The sequence below is a fragment of the Panulirus ornatus genome, chromosome 11, assembly GCF_036320965.1.
Source record: "Panulirus ornatus isolate Po-2019 chromosome 11, ASM3632096v1, whole genome shotgun sequence".
NCBI classification, from domain to species: Eukaryota; Metazoa; Arthropoda; class Malacostraca; order Decapoda; family Palinuridae; genus Panulirus; species Panulirus ornatus.
The window spans coordinates 61,512,138-61,529,766 of NC_092234.1; the positions used below are offsets into that span (position 1 = coordinate 61,512,138).

Consider the following 17,629-nt stretch of genomic DNA (forward strand, 5'->3'; position numbering starts at 1 on the left):
GCAATAAAGTTCTTGATTAAAGTGAGGAGAATCTGGGGTTATAGATAGAGTGATGAGAAAGACGGTGAAGAGAAGTGGAACTGCTGTGGAGTGGATCTGGAGAGTGTGTACAGAACCTGGAAAAACTCTCAGATTCCTGATGGTTGGGTGAATGTAGTAATTATTTCACTGTACTTTGAAATGAAAGATTAAATGTAAGTGTAGAAATTAAAAAGGAGCAAGTTCCTCAGTGTAGTTATGCTCAAAGGATTAGTGAAACCCTTCGCAGTGAGGAACAAGGTGGGTTTAGAGAGGGAAGAGGTTTTGTAGATCTCATTTTTATAGCAGAGAAAGTTGTAGAGAAAAAGATGTATAAAGCCTCTATAGAAGTAGAAAATTCTTATGATATGGTATTTTAAATAGGCAAGCAATTTAGGAAGTTTTGAGAGCACATAATGTGCTTCAAAGACTTGAATGCTTTTAACAACTTTTATGATGAAAGTAGTGAATATGTAATAGCAAGTGGTGATATGAATGTGTGGTTTGAATGAATGTGGGAATGTATTAAGGTTGTGATTTGTGCCAGCACGCTGATCTGTTATGACAGCAGGGATGAACCACCAGTATGGCTAAGACTTTTGCATAAATGTTTTATTTTCCCAAGTGAGATCTAATTCCATATCTTATCCATAGATGCCATTAGCAGCCTAACATCACTGCTGGAAAAAAATCACACTTCACAGTTAGCTGTAGATCATCAAAGATACTGTGATTGCATCATGAGGGTGGGAAGCCAGATTTATGTGGCAACTATTGTACTCAGCTTTATGATAAAAGAAATATTTTCTTTAGTATTAGTGTTTATATTTTGAAGAAAATAGAAATATCTTTTCAATATGTTTATTTGAATAATGATCTTAGTATGTAGATGCTGGGTGAATATGTGAATAATGTGCTTAGTATTTTTTTCATGCATGATCACTGTTTCCTGCATTAATGAGGTACTGCCTGAAAAAGCAAAGAAAGGCCACAGCCACTCACATCCATTCTTTAGCTGTCATGTGATATATATTATATGTAATGAAATTTAGAGGACACATATGGGATGTGTAAAATCAAGGATTGAAAAAAAAAAAACATAAATTGTATAATGTGTTTAAGTGTATGTAGAAAGAAATCACACAAAGAAATGAATCACAATCATCAAATCATACAGCACTTGCATAGATAAGGAGCATCCATGCTGCCAGCCAGGGCCATCCTGTTAACTCGATACCCTTTTCTCTCCAATGTAAAGGAACGTATGCCACTGTTTTAGGTATTTTCTTCAATAGCATGTGATCAAGAGATATTCTGGTGGGAATAATTTTTTTCACACTGGGTTAGCATAATTTCAGACTTTTTTTTTTTTTTTTTTATACTTTGTCGCTGTCTCCCGCTTTTGCGAGGTAGCGCAAGGAAACAGACGAAAGAAATGGCCCAACCCCCCCCATACACATGTACATACACACGTCCACACACGCAAATATACATACCTACACAGCTTTCCTTGGTTTACCCCGGACGCTTCACATGCCTTGATTCAATCCACTGACAGCACGTCAACCCCTGTATACCACATCGCTCCAATTCCCTCTATTCCTTGCCCTCCTTTCACCCTCCTGCATGTTCAGGCCCCGATCACACAAAATCCTTTTCACTCCAACTTTCCACCTCCAATTTGGTCTCCCTCTTCTCCTCGTTCCCTCCACCTCCGACACATATATCCTCTTGGTCAATCTTTCCTCACTCATTCTCTCCATGTGCCCAAACCATTTCAAAACACCCTCTTCTGCTCTCTCAACCACGCTCTTTTTATTTCCACACATCTCTCTTACCCTTACGTTACTTACTCGATCAAACCACCTCACACCACACATTGTCCTCAAACATCTCATTTCCAGCACATCCATCCTCCTGCGCACAACTCTATCCATAGCCCACGCCTCGCAACCATACAACATTGTTGGAACTACTATTCCTTCAAACATACCCATTTTTGCTTTCCGGGATAATGTTCTCGACTTCCACACATTTTTCAAGGCTCCCAAAATTTTCGCCCCCTCCCCCACCCTATGATCCACTTCCGCTTCCATGGTTCCATCCGCTGACAGATCCACTCCCAGATATCTAAAACACTTCACTTCCTCCAGTTTTTCTCCATTCAAACTCACCTCCCAATTGACTTGACCCTCCACCCTACTGTACCTAATAACCTTGCTCTTATTCACATTTACTGTTAACTTTCTTCTTCCACACACTTTACCAAACTCCGTCACCAGCTTCTGCAGTTTCTCACATGAATCCGCCACCAGCGCTGTATCATCAGCGAACAACAACTGACTCACTTCCCAAGCTCTCTCATCCCCAACAGACTTCATACTTGCCCCTCTTTCCAAAACTCTTGCATTTACCTCCCTAACAACCCCATCCATAAACAAATTAAACAACCATGGAGACATCACACACCCCTGCCGCAAACCTACATTCACTGAGAACCAAACACTTTCCTCTCTTCCTACACGTACACATGCCTTACATCCTCGATAAAAACTTTTCACTGCTTCTAACAACTTGCCTCCCACACCATATATTCTTAATACCTTCCACAGAGCATCTCTATCAACTCTATCATATGCCTTCTCCAGATCCATAAATGCTACATACAAATCCATTTGCTTTTCTAAGTATTTCTCACATACATTCTTCAAAGCAAACACCTGATCCACACATCCTCTACCACTTCTGAAACCACACTGCTCTTCCCCAATCTGATGCTCTGTACATGCCTTCACCCTCTCAATCAATACCCTCCCATATAATTTACCAGGAATACTCAACAAACTTATACCTCTGTAATTTGAGCACTCACTCTTATCCCCTTTGCCTTTGTACAATGGCACTATGCACGCATTCCGCCAATCCTCAGGCACCTCACCATGAGTCATACATACATTAAATAACCTTACCAACCAGTCAACAGTACAGTCACCCCCTTTTTTAATAAATTCCACTGCAATACCATCCAAACCTGCTGCCTTGCCGGCTTTCATCTTCCGCAAAGCTTTTACTACCTCTTCTCTGTTTACCAAATCATTTTCCCTAACCCTCTCACTTTGCACACCACCTCGACCCAAACACCCTATATCTGCCACTCTGTCATCAGACACATTCAACAAACCTTCAAAATACTCACTCCATCTCCTTCTCACATCACCACTACTTGTTATCACCTCCCCATTTACGCCCTTCACTGAAGTTCCCATTTGCTCCCTTGTCTTACGCACTTTATTTACCTCCTTCCAGAACATCTTTTTATTCTCCCTAAAATTTACTGATAGTCTCTCACCCCAACTCTCATTTGCCCTTTTTTTCACCTCTTGCACCTTTCTCTTGACCTCCTGTCTCTTTCTTTTATACTTCTCCCACTCAATTGCATTTTTTCCCTGCAAAAATCGTCCAAATGCCTCTCTCTTCTCTTTCACTAATACTCTTACTTCTTCATCCCACCACTCACTACCCTTTCTAAACAGCCCACCTCCCACTCTTCTCATGCCACAAGCATTTCAGACATATGCTGCAGTTTAAGGACTAAGTGTTTATGGATGAGGCAGATAAGAGTGAGATGGGGGTGATTGTGATTTTGAACCATGGAGAGAGAGAATGGAAGTTAACTTTGTTGTTATATTCAGATGTGTCATTTGGATAAACAAGAAGAATAATTGGGTAGAATAGTAGGCCAGTTTAGCATTTTTTTCAGAAGGAAGATGCTAAAATTAAGTGCAAACAAAAGTTGAATACTAGTTTATGGAAGAGGAGGAAGATCAGATTGCAAGGTCAGTTTGTATGGTGATGTGGATTGGCTGTAATGATATCTCCTTCCTTTGAACTACTAAGCTGTGAAATTCTCTTCCTTTTGTCTTTCCCTCTTCATATGATTTATCTTCCTTCAAGAGTCAGGTCTACAAACACTTACAGAACCCTGGTTGATTTCTGCTTTCTTTTCCCTTTACTTTTCTCCTTTACCCAAGATGGCCTTGATTGGGGCATTTTGCCCATGCCATGTTGGCCACTGTAAATCATTCAAGAGTATTCAAGAGTAAGGTTTATTAAGATTTTATTAGGGAAAATGAGACTGAAGACAGTCATGCAAGGGAAAGAATTTGTGGATGAACTGGTGAAAAGTAAAAAATTTAAGCATAGAGTTTGGAAGAAGCATATATGAAGAAGTACTTTTGCTAATGCTGATGTAAGGTTGAAACCCAGTTCTATATAAGTCAGGATAGGTAGAAAATAAAGCAGTAAAGATGGATATTTTGTTTGTTATAGATGGAATCAAAAGGTTAGATAGAATGAAGATGATAGGTTATATGGTTTGAAGAAGTCATTAAAAAGATCTGTGGATGGAAGTCTTTAAGGATGAAATGTCATGTACATTATATGATAGATGAAGATTGGTCAAGATGGCATATAGCAGTACAGTAGAAGGTACAAGGAGGAGAGTTAGACCATGAAGGAAATGGATAGATGTAAAGAGACAGTTGGTTAAGGCTTGGGATATTTCAGATGAAGATTTTAGAGGAATGACTGGACATCAGATGCAATAGCTGCAATTTGCTTGTGGTGGTATGAAAGGAGATATTGGTTTCAAGTGACAGATCAGCTAAGTGTATAGAATGTAAAAGTAAGTTTTACTTTTTTATAATTATGGAAGTCCATGCTTCCTTTTAATATACTAAGCGTGGGTTGAGGATGTGTTTTAGTGATGCTATGGTGGCTGTATGTGTCAAATTTATCCCATTGAAATAGGAAAGGAGTGATAATGATTATAAATAGATGTAGATAAAGCCAAACACAATAGATTTTTCACTGTTGCAGGAGCAAGGATTGCCCAACATGCTGGCAAGCACCTACACAAGAGCATTGTAAAGCGACCAGAGTACAAAGCCGGTGATATAGAAACTGCCATCAAACAGGTTAGAAATGCTTAGAAAAGTTTTTGATACCTGCATTTAGGAAGAATGTGATATAATTTTCATCTTGCTAAAAAGAGTATATTTGAAGTGGAAATAGTTACTCAATCCTCACTTCATAGCACATTATTTTTCTTTTAAAATACATGGAAGCCTTTGTTCACTCAAGCATAACAAATCTAAGGAAGATATGTGTGAGTGAGCTGGAAGGCTTTATGGTTTTATCTCACCTATGTTATTGGGAATGAAACTAATGATAGAATATGATTTACAGCATTATTGATAATTGTTATGGTAAAAGATACTGTAGTTGCATTTGTGTGTACATTATATGTTACATTCATTGGGACTAGCAACTCTTTCAGTACCACATGGCATCACTATTTCCCTCTACCTTATAACAGGAAAAGCTGCATTATCCATCATTTGATTTTTGGATAGCTTTTGTAATGTGATTCTCCAATATCTCCTCTACAAAAACATAATGTAGTTACTGGTTACTCTTAAGATTTTATTCATCATGTTTCAACATACTATAACTTCTTTAAAGTTCATGCCACCACAATACTGTAGTCTTGACGCCATCACTTAGTTGTGTTATTTGTGTTTTTTACCACTGAACTTCTATTGGTAGCCACCACTACCATGATTCTCACGTATTATGTGAACTGACTTGGAACTCCTTGAATTTAAAAGCTTTCTACTCTCTGAGTCATGGTTGAAAGATTATTAGCTGTTTTTCATTATAATGTAATGTTTGATAATTGAAGAAGTAAATGCATGTTAGAATTAACTCTTTGAGTTAACCTTAATTCATTCAGAATAGATGTTTTTTTGGAATTATTTTGAGGGAAAAATGTGTGTTCTATGTATGTATCTTGTTGAGATCTCAGATTTTTCTATTATTTGTATCATCATTGTTTCCCAGTGTCTGCCTCACTTTTTGGGCCTCTTCTAATAGCTATGAATTTTAGTCAATCAAGTTGTTCTACAGTATTTTCAGTGTAGGGATATTTTTTATTTGTGAGGAATCATAAAGCCAGTAACTTCAGTGTGCGTGATTTACAAGCAAGGAACATTGGTACATGTGTATGGTATATGTTAATAAGTAAGGTATTATCATGGCCTTTACGAGGCATAATTTTTGGTTTTCTAGAAGGTATTATAATCTCTAGACTGGTCAGAGCCACCTTTCCTTGTGTGGCTCTTTTGTTGATATGATCTGTTATCATACCCCTTACTATAAGTGTATGACCCAGGATTCTGCATCTTTTCTAGTGTGCTATTATGTTACCTTCTGTGGTTATGTTGTTTGATTTTATTCTTCATAGTACTTAAATTTAGTTATTTTTTCATACTTGATTGCCATTTTATGTTAGTTTGGTAGCACCAGAAACAGATAAAGAAAGCCCACATTCACTCGCATCCATTCACTAGTTATGCGTATTGCACCAAAATCACAGTTCAGTATTCACAATTTGGCCCACATACCTTTCCACTGGTTTCCTCTGGCCGCTTCACATGCCCTGATTCAGTCCATTGACAACACGACAACCCAAGTACACCACATCATTCCAATGCACTCTTTCCCATGCATATCATTCACATTCCTGCATGTTTAGGCCATGATTTCCACACATTCTTCATTGCTTACAGAACCTTTACCCCCTCACCCTTCCTGTGACTCATTTCCACTTCATTGGTTCCATTTGTTGCCATGTCCACTCTTGGGTATCTAAAACACTTCACTTCCTCCAAGTTTTCTTTATCCAAACTCACACCAGAGTTGACCTCTCCCTCAACACTACTAAATCTCAAAACCTTGCTTTATTCACATTTACTCTCCACTTCCTATTTTCACTCTCTTTTTCCAAAGTCAGTTACCAGTGTTCGTATGGTTTCAGAAGTCGTAGAGGATGTGAGGATTAGGTGTTGTCTTTGAAGAATGTGTGTGAGTGGTACTTTGAAAAATGGATGGAATTGTATGTGACATTCATGGATCTGGAAAAGGCATATGATAGGGTTTGTGGAGATGCTTTGTGAAAGGTTTTAAGAGTGTATGGTATGGGAGGTAAGCTGCTAGAAGCAGTGAAAAGTTTTTATCAAGGATGTAAGGCATATGTACGAGGAGGAAGAGAGGAAAGTGATTGGCTCCCAATGAAGGTTGGTCTTTGGCAGGGTTGTGTGATGTTCCCATGGTTGTTTGATTTGTTTATGAATGGGGTGGTTAGGGAGATAAATGTAAGAGTATTGTAGAGAGGGGCAAGTATGCAGTCTGTTTGGGATGAAAGGGCCTGGGAAGTTAGTCAGTTGTTCGCCAATGATACAGCACTGGTGGCTGATTCAAGTGAGAAACTGCAGAAGCTCGTGACTGAGTTTGGAAAAGTGTTTGAAAGGAGAAAGTTGAGAGTAAGTGCAGGATTGAGGGCGAAGTCAGTTGGGATGTAAGTTTGAATGGAGAAAAATTAGAGGAAATGAAGTCTTTCAGTTATCTGGGAGTGGACTTAGCAGCGAATGGAATCGCGGAAGCAGAAGTGATTCACAGGGTTGGGAAGGGGGAGAAGGTTCTGGGAGCAATAAAGAATGTGTGGAAGGAGAGAATGTTATCTCTGAGAGCAAAAATGAGTATGTTTGAAGGAATAGTAGCTCCAGCAATATTATATTTATTTATTTATTTATTATACTTTGTCGCTGTCTCCCGCGTTTGCGAGGTAGCGCAAGGAAACAGACGAAAGAAATGGCCCAACCCCCCCCCCCCCCCATACACATGTATATACATACGTCCACACATGCAAATATACATACCTACACAGCTTTCCATGGTTTACCCCAGATGCTTCACATGCCTTGATTCAATCCACTGACAGCACGTCAACCCCGGTATACCACATCGCTCCAATTCACTCTATTCCTTGCCCTCCTTTCACCCTCCTGCATGTTCAGGCCCCGATCACACAAAATCTTTTTCACTCCATCTTTCCACCTCCAATTTGGTCTCCCTCTTCTCCTCGTTCCCTCCACCTCCGACACATATATCCTCTTGGTCAGTCTTTCCTCACTCATTCTCTCCATGTGCCCAAACCACTTCAAAACACCCTCTTCTGCTCTCTCAACCACGCTCTTTTTATTTCCACACATCTCTCTTACCCTTACGTTACTCACTCGATCAAACCACCTCACACCACACATTGTCCTCAAACATCTCATTTCCAGCATATCCATCCTCCTGCGCACAACTCTATCCATAGCCCACGCCTCGCAACCATACAACATTGTTGGAACCACTATTCCTTCAAACATACCCATTTTTGCTTTCCGAGATAATGTTCTCGACTTCCACATATTCTTCAAGGCCCCCAGAATTTTCGCCCCCTCCCCCACCCTATGATCCACTTCCGCTTCCATGGTTCCATCCGCTGCCAGATCCACTCCCAGATATCTAAAACACTTCACTTCCTCCATTTTTTCTCCATTCAAACTCACCTCCCAATTGACTTGACCCTCAACCCTACTGTACCTAATAACCTTGCTCTTATTCACATTTACTCTTAACTTTCTTCTTCCACACACTTTACCAAACTCAGTCACCAGCTTCTGCAGTTTCTCACATGAATCAGCCACCAGCGCTGTATCATCAGCGAACAACAACTGACTCACTTCCCAAGCTCTCTCATCCCCAACAGACTTCATACTTGCCCCTCTTTCCAAAACTCTTGCATTTACCTCCCTAACAACCCCATCCATAAACAAATTAAACAACCATGGAGACATCACACACCCCTGCTGCAAACCTACATTCACTGAGAACCAATCACTTTCCTCTCTTCCTACACGTACACATGCCTTACATCCTCGATAAAAACTTTTCACTGCTTCTAACAACTTTCCTCCCACACCATATATTCTTAATACCTTCCACAGAGCATCTCTATCAACTCTATCATATGCCTTCTCCAGATCCATAAATGCTACATACAAATCCATTTGCTTTTCTAAGTATTTCTCACATACATTCTTCAAAGCAAACACCTGATCCACACATCCTCTACCACTTCTGAAACCACACTGCTCTTCCCCAATCTGATGCTCTGTACATGCCTTCACCCTCTCAATCAATACCCTCCCATATAATTTACCAGGAATACTCAACAAACTTATACCTCTGTAATTTGAGCACTCACTCTTATCCCCTTTGCCTTTGTACAATGGCACTATGCACGCATTCCGCCAATCCTCAGGCACCTCACCATGAGTCATACATACATTAAATAACCTTACCAACCAGTCAACAATACAGTCACCCCCTTTTTTAATAAATTCCACTGCAATACCATCCAAACCTGCTGCCTTGCCGGCTTTCATCTTCCGCAAAGCTTTCACTACCTCTTCTCTATTTACCAAATCATTTTCCCTAACCCTCTCACTTTGCACACCACCTCGACCAAAACACCTTATATCTGCCACTCTATCATCAAACACATTCAACAAACCTTCAAAATACTCACTCCATCTCCTTCTCACATCACCACTACTTGTTATCACCTCCCCATTTGTGCCCTTCACTGAAGTTCCCATTTGCTCCCTTGTCTTACGCACTTTATTTACCTCCTTCCAGAACATCTTTTTATTCTCCCTAAAATTTAATGATACTCTCTCACCCCAACTCTCATTTGCCCTTTTTTTCACCTCTTGCACCTTTCTCTTGACCTCCTGTCTCTTTCTTTTATACATCTCCCACTCAATTGCATTTTTTCCCTGCAAAAATCGTCCAAATGCCTCTCTCTTCTCTTTCAGTAATACTCTTACTTCTTCATCCCACCACTCACTACCCTTTCTAATCAACCCACCTCCCACTCTTCTCATGCCACAAGCATCTTTTGCGCAATCTATCACTGATTCCCTAAATACATCCCATTCCTCCCCCACTCCCCTTACTTCCATTGTTCTCACCTTTTTCCATTCTGTACTCAGTCTCTCCTGGTACTTCCTCACACAGGTCTCCTTCCCAAGCTCACTTACTCTCACCACCCTCTTCACCCCAACATTCACTCTTCTTTTCTGAAAACCCATACAAATCTTCACCTTAGCCTCCACAAGATAATGATCAGACATCCCTCCAGTTGCACCTCTCAGCACATTAACATCCAAAAGTCTCTCTTTCGCACGCCTGTCAATTAACACGTAATCCAATAACGCTCTCTGGCCATCTCTCCTACTTACATAAGTATACTTATGTATATCTCGCTTTTTAAACCAGGTATTCCCAATCATCAGTCCTTTTTCAGCACATAAATCTACAAGCTCTTCACCATTTCCATTTACAACACTGAACACCCCATGTATACCAATTATTCCCTCAACTGCCACATTACTCACCTTTGCATTCAAATCACCCATCACTATAACCCAGTCTCGTGCATCAAAACCACTAACACACTCATTCAGCTGCTCCCAAAACACTTGCCTCTCATGATCTTTCTTCTCATGCCCAGGTGCATATGCACCAATAATCACCCACCTCTCTCCATCAATTTTCAAGTTTCAGTTGCAAAATATGGGCTGTAGATAGGGTTGTACAATGGAGGGTGGATGTGTTGAAAATGAAATGTTTGAGGACAATATGTGGTACGAGGCGGTTTGATCAAGTAAATAATGAAAGGGTAAGAGATGTGTGGTCGAAAGAGAAGATTATGTGTTGAAATGGTTTGGACATATGGAGAGAATGAGTGAGGAAAGATTGACAAAGAGGATATATGTGTCAGAGGTGGAGGGAATGAGAAGTGGGAGACCAAATTGGAGGTGGAAAGATGGAGTGAAAAAGATTTTGAGTGATCGGGGCCTGAACATGCAGGAGGGTGAAAGGTGTGCAAGGAATAGAGTGAATTGGAACGATGTGGTATACCGGGGTCGACGTTCTGTGAATGGATTGAATCAGGGCATGTGAAGCGTCTGGGGTAAACCATGGAAAGTTTTGTGGGGCCTGGATGTGGAAAGGGAGCTGTGGTTTCGGGCATTATTGCATGACAGCTAGAGACTGAGTGTGAACGAATGGGACCTTTGTTGTCTTTTCCTAGCGCTACCTCGCACACATGAGGGGGGAGGGGGATGGTATTCCATGTGTGGCGAGGTGGCGATGGGAATGAATAAAGGCAAACAGTGTGAATTGTGTGCATGGGTATATATGTATGTGTCTGTGTGTGTATATATATGGGTACATTGAGATGTATAGGTATGTATATTTGCATGTGTGGACGTGTATGTATATACATGTGTATGGGGGTGGGTTGGGCCATTTCTTTCATCTGTTTCCTTGCGCTACCTCGCAAATGCGGGAGACAGCGACAAAGCAAAATAAATAAATAGAAATATATTCCTATGACACGCGAGGAATGCGTGGGAAGTATTCTTTCACCCCTATCCCCAGGGATAATATACATATATATATATATATATGTAAGGCATGTGTACGTGTAGGAAGAGAGGAAAGTGATTGGTTCTCAGTGAATGTAGGTTTGCGGCAGGGGTGTGTGATGTCTCCATGGTTGTTTAATTTGTTTATGGATGGGGTTGTTAGGGAGGTAAATGCAAGAGTCTTGGAAAGAGGGGCAAGTATGAAGTCTGTTGGGGATGAGAGAGCTTGGGAAGTGAGTCAGTTGTTGTTCGCTGATGATACAGCGCTGGTGGCGGATTCATGTGAGAAACTGCAGAAGCTGGTGACGGAGTTTGGTAAAGTGTGTGGAAGAAGAAAGTTAAGAGTAAATGTGAATAAGAGCAAGGTTATTAGGTACAGTAGGGTTGAGGGTCAAGTCAATTGGGAGGTGAGTTTGAATGGTGAAAAACTGGAGGAAGTGAAGTGTTTTAGATATCTGGGAGTGGATCTGTCAGCGGATGGAACCATGGAAGCGGAAGTGGATCATAGGGTGGGGGAGGGGGCGAAAATTTTGGGAGCCTTGAAAAATGTGTGGAAGTCGAGAACATTATCCCGGAAAGCAAAAATGGGTATGTTTGAAGGAATAGTAGTTCCAACAATGTTGTATGGTTGCGAGGCGTGGGCTATGGATAGAGTTGTGCGCAGGAGGATGGATGTGCTGGAAATGAGATGTTTGAGGATAGTGTGTGGTGTGAGGTGGTTTGATCGAGTAAGTAACGTAAGGGTAAGAGAGATGTGTGGAAATAAAAAGAGCGTGGTTGAGAGAGCAGAAGAGGGTGTTTTAAAATGGTTTGGGCACATGGAGAGAATGAGTGAGGAAAGATTGACCAAGAGGATATATGTGTCGGAGGTGGAGGGAACGAGGAGAAGAGGGAGACCAAATTGGAGGTGGAAAGATGGAGTGAAAAAGATTTTGTGTGATCGGGGCCTGAACATGCAGGAGGGTGAAAGGAGGGCAAGGAATAGAGTGAATTGGAGCGATGTGGTATACAGGGGTTGACGTGCTGTCAGTGGATTGAATCAAGGCATGTGAAGCGTCCGGGGTAAACCATGGAAAGCTGTGTAGGTATGTATATTTGTGTGTGTGGACGTGTGTATGTACATGTGTATGGGGGGGGGTTGGGCCATTTCTTTCGTCTGTTTCCTTGCGCTACCTCGCAAACGCGGGAGACAGCGACAAAGTATAAAAAAAAAAAAAAAAAAAAATATATATATATATACACATACACACACACACGCACATATACACACACACACACATACATATATATACATATGAAAAATGTAAGAAACAATTTAGAAAACTGAAACTTCTAGCTTGAAATGAAAAAAAAAATGAATGTCACATAATGGTTCAACCTCTGGCTATGGAAAAAGGAAATGTTTAATTTATTTACACAAAAGTCAATAGTAGTTCTCATCAATTTAACCACTGTATCAATAACCTTCAATGTCTAAGCTACATTTTTTCCAATTTCACTATTTTCTTGTCAAAGCACCATGTATGAAAACTATCACTCCATTAACACAACTATAAACATTTACTTCCCTTTAAAAAAGTTCTGGGGAAGTCTGTCTCGATACACTGCGGGACACTACCACCTGACGAGGTTTGTGTTGCAATGGTTTTTGATTCACAAACTTAGTAGCATCACTGGTGGCCAAGGTAGTTCCGTTGGCGAAGAGGAGCTCATGAAACATGTCAGAAAGCATGCTACTGCAGGCAGGAGCGAAGGCTGATGCAAACTTCAGATGGCAAAGAAACTGGAGGCACCACATCAGGCAAGAGGATCTGGTCATGGGGGATGATGATGATGGCCACATCTTCGAAGACATCAAGGACAATATTCCAAGTTGCAACAGGAGTATTCCTGGTAAATTATATGGGAGGGTATTGATTGAGAGGGTGAAAGCATGTACAGAGCATCAGATTGGGGAAGAGCAGTGTGGTTTCAGAAGTGGTAGAGGATGTGTGGATCAGGTGTTTGCTTTGAAGAATGTATGTGAGAAATACTTAGAAAAGCAAATGGATTTGTATGTAGCATTTATGGATCTGGAGAAGGCATATGATAGAGTTGATAGAGATGCTCTGTGGAAGGTATTAAGAATATATGGTGTGGGAGGCAAGTTGTTAGAAGCAGTGAAAAGTTTTTATCGAGGATGTAAGGCATGTGTACGTGTAGGAAGAGAGGAAAGTGATTGGTTCTCAGTGAATGTAGGTTTGCGGCAGGGGTGTGTGATGTCTCCATGGTTGTTTAATTTGTTTATGGATGGGGTTGTTAGGGAGGTGAATGCAAGAGTTTTGGAAAGAGGGGCAAGTATGAAGTCTGTTGGGGATGAGAGAGCTTGGAAAGTGAGTCAGTTGTTGTTCGCTGATGATACAGCGCTGGTGGCTGATTCATGTGAGAAACTGCAGAAGCTGGTGACTGAGTTTGGTAAAGTGTGTGGAAGAAGAAAGTTAAGAGTAAATGTGAATAAGAGCAAGGTTATTAGGTACAGTAGGGTTGAGGGTCAAGTCAATTGGGAGGTGAGTTTGAATGGAGAAAAACTGGAGGAAGTGAAGTGTTTTAGATATCTGGGAGTGGATCTGGCAGCGGATGGAACCATGGAAGCGGAAGTGGATCATAGGGTGGGGGAGGGGGCGAAAATTCTGGGAGCCTTGAAGAATGTGTGGAAGTCGAGAACATTATCTTGGAAAGCAAAAATGAGTATGTTTGAAGGAATAGTGGTTCCAACAATGTTGTATGGTTGCGAGGCGTGGGCTATGGATAGAGTTGTGCGCAGGAGGATGGATGTGCTGGAAATGAGATGTTTGAGGACAATGTGTGGTGTGAGGTGGTTTGATCGAGTAAGTAACGTAAGGGTAAGAGAGATGTGTGGAAATAAAAAGAGCGTGGTTGAAAGAGCAGAAGAGGGTGTTTTGAAATGGTTTGGGCACATGGAGAGAATGAGTGAGGAAAGATTGACCAAGAGGATATATGTGTCGGAGGTGGAGGGAACGAGGAGAAGAGGGAGACCAAATTGGAGGTGGAAAGATGGAGTGAAAAAGATTTTGTGTGATCGGGGCCTGAACATGCAGGAGGGTGAAAGGAGGGCAAGGAATAGAGTGAATTGGAGCGATGTGGTATACCGGGGTTGACGTGCTGTCAGTGGATTAAATCGGGGCATGTGAAGCGTCTGGGGTAAACCATGGAAAGCTGTGTAGGTATGTATATTTTGCGTGTGTGGACGTATGTATATACATGTGTATGGGGGTGGGTTGGGCCATTTCTTTCGTCTGTTTCCTTGTGCTACCTCGCAAACGCGGGAGACAGCAAAAAAAAAAAAAAAAAAAAAAATATTCCTATGAGTCCACGGGGAAAATGAAACACGAAAAGTTCCCAAGTGCACTTTCGTGTAATAATCACATCAGGAGAGACACACAAGAGAGAAATATAACAGTCAGTTGATATACATCGAAGAGACAAAGCTATTACACTATTTGGTAAACATGCGATTGTCCAAGACAGACAACAAGCATTCATAAGCATATCATTTTACAAATTTTATCAACAATAAAGTTATCTAATTTGTATAGACCATCACTAATATTAAGATTATAATTCTTTGTGTACTTAATTACAGAAGATTCAATGATATTTCTTGTGGTAATAGTGTTAGTGTTAGAGTTAATAACTGAGATGGCATTACTCCAATCACTACAATGATCATAGTTTTTAACGTGATTAAACAAGGCATTTGATTCTTGTCCCATTCTTATACTATATTCATGTTGCTTAAGTCTAGCAGAAAGATCCTTACCAGTCTGCCCAACATAAAACTTATCACAATTTCTACATTGCTCTTTATGGATGCATCCAGGAGAATTTTCTGGTGAATTCCTGATTAAGATGCTCTTTACGGTATTATTGTTGCTGAAGGCAACATTTATCGAAGGATTTAAGTAACATGGGAAGTAAAGTAAAATTATTATTAAAAGGGAGAATTAAAAGACTCTTGGTGTCAATGGGAGGTTTGGGCTCAACTTTATAGAATGATTTCTTTGCTAACTTAAGGGATTTATCAATGAAAGATCTTGCGTACTTTAACTTAGATCCAATAGAATATATATTCTCAAACTCATCATCAATAAACTCTGGACTGCAAATATGTAATGCCCTGAGGAACATAGATTGAAATGATGATTTAACTCTGTCATGTTGAGATGAGTAATAATGGATGTATGAGCATACATTGGTAGGTTTTCTGTGTATGTTAGACTTAAACTTGTTTCCTTGCCTATGGATCATGCAATCTAAAAATGGTAACATACCATTAAACATACCATTATTTTCATTTTCTACAGTAAATTTGATGGAAGGTAGTAAATTGTTAAGTAAGGGGAGAAATAGCCTTTTTTTTTTTTCTATTATCCCTTATCAGTCAAGACATTGCCTTGGAGATGAGCCTATGGTCACAGAAAAGGGAAGAGTGTATGTTAGAGCCAGGGAGATTGCTGTAACTCTGAAAGAATTAGTAAGAAACAGTGTGTGCATATGATTTTAGGGGAAGCTTCATACAGAGAATGGTGCAGTGCATTTATTTTTTATTTGTAAAGCATTGATGTATATCAGAGGCATGGAATTTTTTATGATGGAAGCATAGGTGTCTTTAGGAGAGGTAGATTGGGAGCTAAGTTAGTTAAGATAGTGGTTCTAATGAGGAATGAAAAAATACAACAAAAGTGAGGTAGCAAAAATTAGATGGTTAATAGATTGAAAGATGGACATTGTGATAGCCTTTTGCTATGGACATTGTGATAGCCTAGAGCGTAGCAAAAATAAGATGGTTAATGGATTGAAAGAGACATTTTGATAGCTTGGACATTGTGATAACCTAGTAATGTAGATAGAAATTGAATATGACAAGAATCTTTGTTCAATGAGTTTTTAAGGTAAGTGAATCTAAAATGAAGTAGCCGAACATTTTGCTTTGTTAACAAGTAATAGCATATCAGGTGTACAGGCAATATATGTACCATGTTACACATAGAAGCACTGTGGTTGTGTCCAACCAGTATTTTGCCTACTGCTTGGCTACTGTCAGTGATATGGTGCCTGTTTTATTTATACAGATGTACTGGGAGTCTTTGATGTATGCAATTTCTGTGTTCCAGAAAAAGTGTGCGTAATCCAAATTTGTTTTATAGGAATCCCAGTTTGTATGTAAAGAATGGGAATGTGTTCCACATCCAATACACTAATGCCCCAAATCATATTTCTTTTTTGCATGACATACAAACAAGAGATACCTTCTGTGATGAGATTATGATATTGATAAAACATTTAGTACTTGCAAACAAAAGAAGATTCATAAGCTCAGATATGTGAGGTGATGATCATGGTGATGATGGTTTAGATGAGAGATAGAGGGTCATTAGTGTCTGAGTCCACATCACTTGTGGGAGACACAGGCAGTGTAACATCTAGAGATGAAGGTAGAGACAAAGGGTTGTCATGTTTGACAGAACCAGTAAAGAGGGCATACTTAAGTTGCTGCAGGTTGGTGCATGAGATGCAGGTAGATTGGATGTGGAGGTTGAAAGGTCAGAAGCAGCTGGAGTATGGCTTGAGATTGCAAACCTGAGATTCATTTTTTCTGGATTTGATCTTAAGTCCAAAGTCCCAGCATCATCTCCATCTTCACCAACATTGGGTTCTTTACTTTAGCCATCACCTTTGATGACAGTGGTGTTGAATGGACCACTGTACTCTTAGTTGTATCATCTTTCTTCTTAATGGGATGAAAGTTGACTTGCCAAGATTTCAGGCACAACCAAACACATACAGGCTTTCACATGCTTTAGAATTTCTAACTTCAATTCCAGCATCGATGCAGTCTTTTTCTTTTTTTATGGGTGGATTAGATCTAGTGCTAGGAGATGAGCTTTCAGGATGTTTAAAAGCCCAAGAAGCACAGATTTGCATAGAACAACAGACAGTGCAAGTCTAAGGCAGTAGGATGCATTACCATGGGTGACCAGAATCCAGGCTTACCCACAGTGAACCACTTACATCAGCCAAGAGGCAAGGAGTGACAGACTCAGGTGTTTTCAGTTGTCAGACCACATAAGACCAAATTAATCTCTCATATCATGAATTTTTGGCAGAAATAGGTCCTCGTATAAGGGTGAATTCATATATGCAAAACCCACATATAAAGAGGACTC

General features: G+C 40.3%; 1 protein-coding gene across 2 annotated transcripts in view; it reads left to right on the forward strand.

Moving 5' to 3' along the window:
• The window catches only part of LOC139751593 (probable protein phosphatase 2C T23F11.1), a 185,199-nt gene that overhangs the window by 108,056 nt on the left and 59,514 nt on the right, over positions 1-17,629 (forward strand). For both annotated transcript variants that reach the window (XM_071667194.1, XM_071667195.1), the window contains exon 3: positions 4,897-4,994. In XM_071667194.1, coding sequence (XP_071523295.1) covers positions 4,897-4,994 — 98 coding nt within the window. The remainder of the gene's footprint in view (positions 1-4,896; positions 4,995-17,629) is intronic.